The sequence below is a fragment of the Coturnix japonica genome, unplaced genomic scaffold (genome assembly GCF_001577835.2).
Source record: "Coturnix japonica isolate 7356 unplaced genomic scaffold, Coturnix japonica 2.1 chrUnrandom616, whole genome shotgun sequence".
Taxonomy (NCBI): domain Eukaryota; kingdom Metazoa; phylum Chordata; class Aves; order Galliformes; family Phasianidae; genus Coturnix; species Coturnix japonica.
The window spans coordinates 1-3,469 of NW_015439989.1; the positions used below are offsets into that span (position 1 = coordinate 1).

Sequence of the window (3,469 nt, forward strand, 5' to 3'; positions counted from 1 at the left end):
TCCCATTGATCCCTATGGGGGGGCTCCCATTGATCTCTATGGGGGGGGCTCCCATTGATCCCTATGGGGCTCCCATTGATCCCTATGGGGCTCCCATTGATCCCTATGGGGTTGGGGGCTCCCATTGATCCCTATGGGGTTCCCATTGATCCCTATGGGGCTCCCATTGATCCCTATGGGGTTGGGGGCTCCCATTGATCCCTATGGGGTTCCCATTGATCTCTATGGGGCTCCCATTGATCCCTATGGGGTTCCCATTACTCTCCCCCCATTGCAGTTGCTCCGTGTTCCTGTTGGACCGGCACAGCCACGAGCTGGTGGCCAAAGTGTTCGATGGCGGCGTGGTGGACGATGAGGTCTGATTGGATAACGGGGCTGTGAGCAGGGCTCTGATTGGATAACGGGGCTACAGCAGGGCTCTGATTGGATAACGGGGCTGTGAGCAGGGCTCTGATTGGATAATGGGGCTGATAGGATAACATGGGGTCCTATAGGATAACATGGGTCCTATAGGATAACATGGATACTGTAGGATAACATGGGTCTGATTGGATAACATGGGTCCTATAGGATAGCATGGTTTCCTATAGGATAGCATGAGTCTGATAGGATAACACGGGTCTGATAGGATAACATGGGGTCCTATAGGATAACATGGGGTCCTATGGGATAACATGGGTCTGATAGGATAGCATGGGGTCCTATAGGATAATATGGGGTCCTATAGGATAACATGGGGTCCTATAGGATAATATGGGGTCCTATAGGATAGCATGGGGTCCTATAGGATATCATGGGTCTGATAGGATAACATGGGGTCCTATAGGATAACATGGGGTCTTATAGGATAGCATGGGGTCCTATAGGATAACTTGGGGTCCTATAGGATAGCATGAGGTCCTATAGGATAACATGGGTCCTATAGGATAACATGGGTTTCATAGGATAGCATGGGGTCTGATAGGATAACATGGGTCCTATAGGATAACATGGGGTCCTATAGGATAACATGGAGTCCTATAGGATAACATGGGGTCCTATAGGATAACATGGGTCTGATAGGATAACATGGGTCCTCTAGGATAACATGGGGTCCTATATGATAACATAGGGTCCTATAGGATAACTTGGGGTCCTATAGGATAACATGGGGTCTTATAGGATAACATGGGGTCCTATAGGATAACATAGGGTCCTATAGGTTAACATGGGTCCTATAGGATAACATGGGTCCTATAGGATAACATGGGGTCCTATAGGGTAACATGGGTACTATAGAATAACATGGGGTCCTATAGGATAACATGGGGTCCTATAGGATAGCATGGGTCCTATAGGATAACATGGGGTCCTATAGTATAACATGGGGTCCTATAGTATAACATGGTGTCCTATAGGATAACATGGGTACTATAGGATAACATGGGGTCCTATAGGATAGCTTGGGGTCCTTTAGGATAACATGGGTCTGATAGGATAACATGGGGTCCTATAGGATAACATGGGTCTGATAGGATAACATGGGTCCTATAGGGTAGCATGGGGTCCTATAGGATAACATGGGGTCCTATGGGATAACATGGGTCTGATAGGATAACATGGGGTCCTATAGGATAATATGGGGTCCTATTTGATAGCATAGGGTCCTATAGGATTACATGGGTCCGATAGGATAGTATGGGGTCCTATAGGATAACATGGAGTCCTATAGGATAACATGGGTGTGATTGGATAACATGGGGTCCTATAGGATAACATGGGTTTGATAGGATAACATGGGTTCCTATAGGATAACATGGGGTCCTATAGGATTACATGGAGTCCTATAAGATAACATGGGGTCCTATAGGATAACATGGGTCTAATAGGATAACATGGGGTCCTATAGTATAACATGGGGTCCTATAGGATTACATGGGGTCCTATAGGATAACATGGGGTCCTATAGTATAACATGGGGTCCTATAGGATAACATGGGGTCCTATAGGTTAACATGGGTCCTATAGGATAACATGGGGTCTCATTGGATAACATGGGCTCTCATTGACCAACATGGCAGACAATGGTGGCTAATGGGGATGAATGGGGCTGGATGGGGATGAATGGGGATGAATGGGGCTATATGTGGGGGTCCCTATTGAAGCCCCCCCCCAATTCAGAGCTATGAGATCCGGATCCCGGCTGATCAAGGCATTGCTGGACACGTGGCTGGGTCCTATAGTATAACATGGGGCCCTATAGGATAACATGGGGTCATATAGGATAGCATGGGGTCCTATAGGATAATATGGGGTCCTATAGGATAACATGGGGCCCTATAGGATAACATGGGGTCATATAGGATAACATGGAGTCCTATAGGATAACATGGGGTCCTATAGGATAACATGGGGTCCTATGGGATAACATGGGTCTGATAGGATAACATGGGGTCCTATAGGATAACATGGGGTCCTATAGGATAACATGGGGTCCTATAGGATAACATGGGGTCATATAGGATAATGTGGGTCATATAGGATAGCATGGGGTCCTATGGGATAACATGGGGTCTGATAGGTTAACTTGGGATCCTATAGGATAATATGGGCTCCTATAGGATAACATGGGGTCCTACAGGATAACATGGCTCTGATAGGATAGCATGGGGTCCTATACGATAATATGGGGTCCTATTGGATAGCATAGGGTCCTATAGGATTACATGGGTCCGATAGGATAGTATGGGGTCCTATAGGATAACATGGGTCTGATTGGATAGCATAGGGTCCTATGGGATAACATGAGGTCCTATGGGTTAACATGGGGTCCTATAGGGTAACATGGGTCTGATAGGATAACATGGGTCCTATAGGATAACATGGATCCTATAGGATAGCATGGGTCTGATAGGATAACATGGGGTCCTATAGGATAACATGGGTCTGATAGGATAACATGGGGTCCTATAGGATAGCATGGGGTCCTATAAGATAATGTGGGGTCCTATAGGATAACATGGGCCAACATGGCGGACAATGGATTCTAATGGGGATGAATGGGGATGAATGGGAATGAATGGGGCTGGATGGGGCTGGATGGGGCTGGATGGGGGGTCCCTATTGAAGCCCCCCCCCAATTCAGAGCTATGAGATCCGGATCCCGGCTGATCAAGGCATTGCTGGACACGTGGATGGGTCCTATAGGATAACATGGGGCCCTATAGGATAGCATGGGGTCTGATAGGATAACATGGGGTCCTTTAGGATAGCATGGGGTCCTATAGGATAACATGGGGTCCTATAAGATTACATGGAGTCCTATAGGATAACATAGGGTCTGATAGGATAGCATGGGGTCCTATAGGTTAACATGGGGTCCTATAGGATAGCATGGGGTCCTATAGGATAGCATGGGGTCCTATTGGATAACATGGGGTCCTATAGGATAACATGGTGTCCTATAGGATAACATGGGGTCCTATAGGAT

At 46.9% G+C, this 3,469-nt stretch overlaps 1 protein-coding gene across 1 annotated transcript in view; it reads left to right on the forward strand.

Annotated features, from left to right (window-relative positions):
* The first annotated feature begins 207 nt into the window (after nt 1-207).
* The window catches only part of PDE2A (phosphodiesterase 2A), a 37,965-nt gene continuing 34,703 nt past the window's right edge, over nt 208-3,469 (forward strand). Inside the window, exon 1 of the mRNA XM_015850983.2 lies at nt 208-356. Coding sequence (XP_015706469.1) covers nt 225-356 — 132 coding nt within the window. The 5' untranslated portion in view covers nt 208-224. The remainder of the gene's footprint in view (nt 357-3,469) is intronic.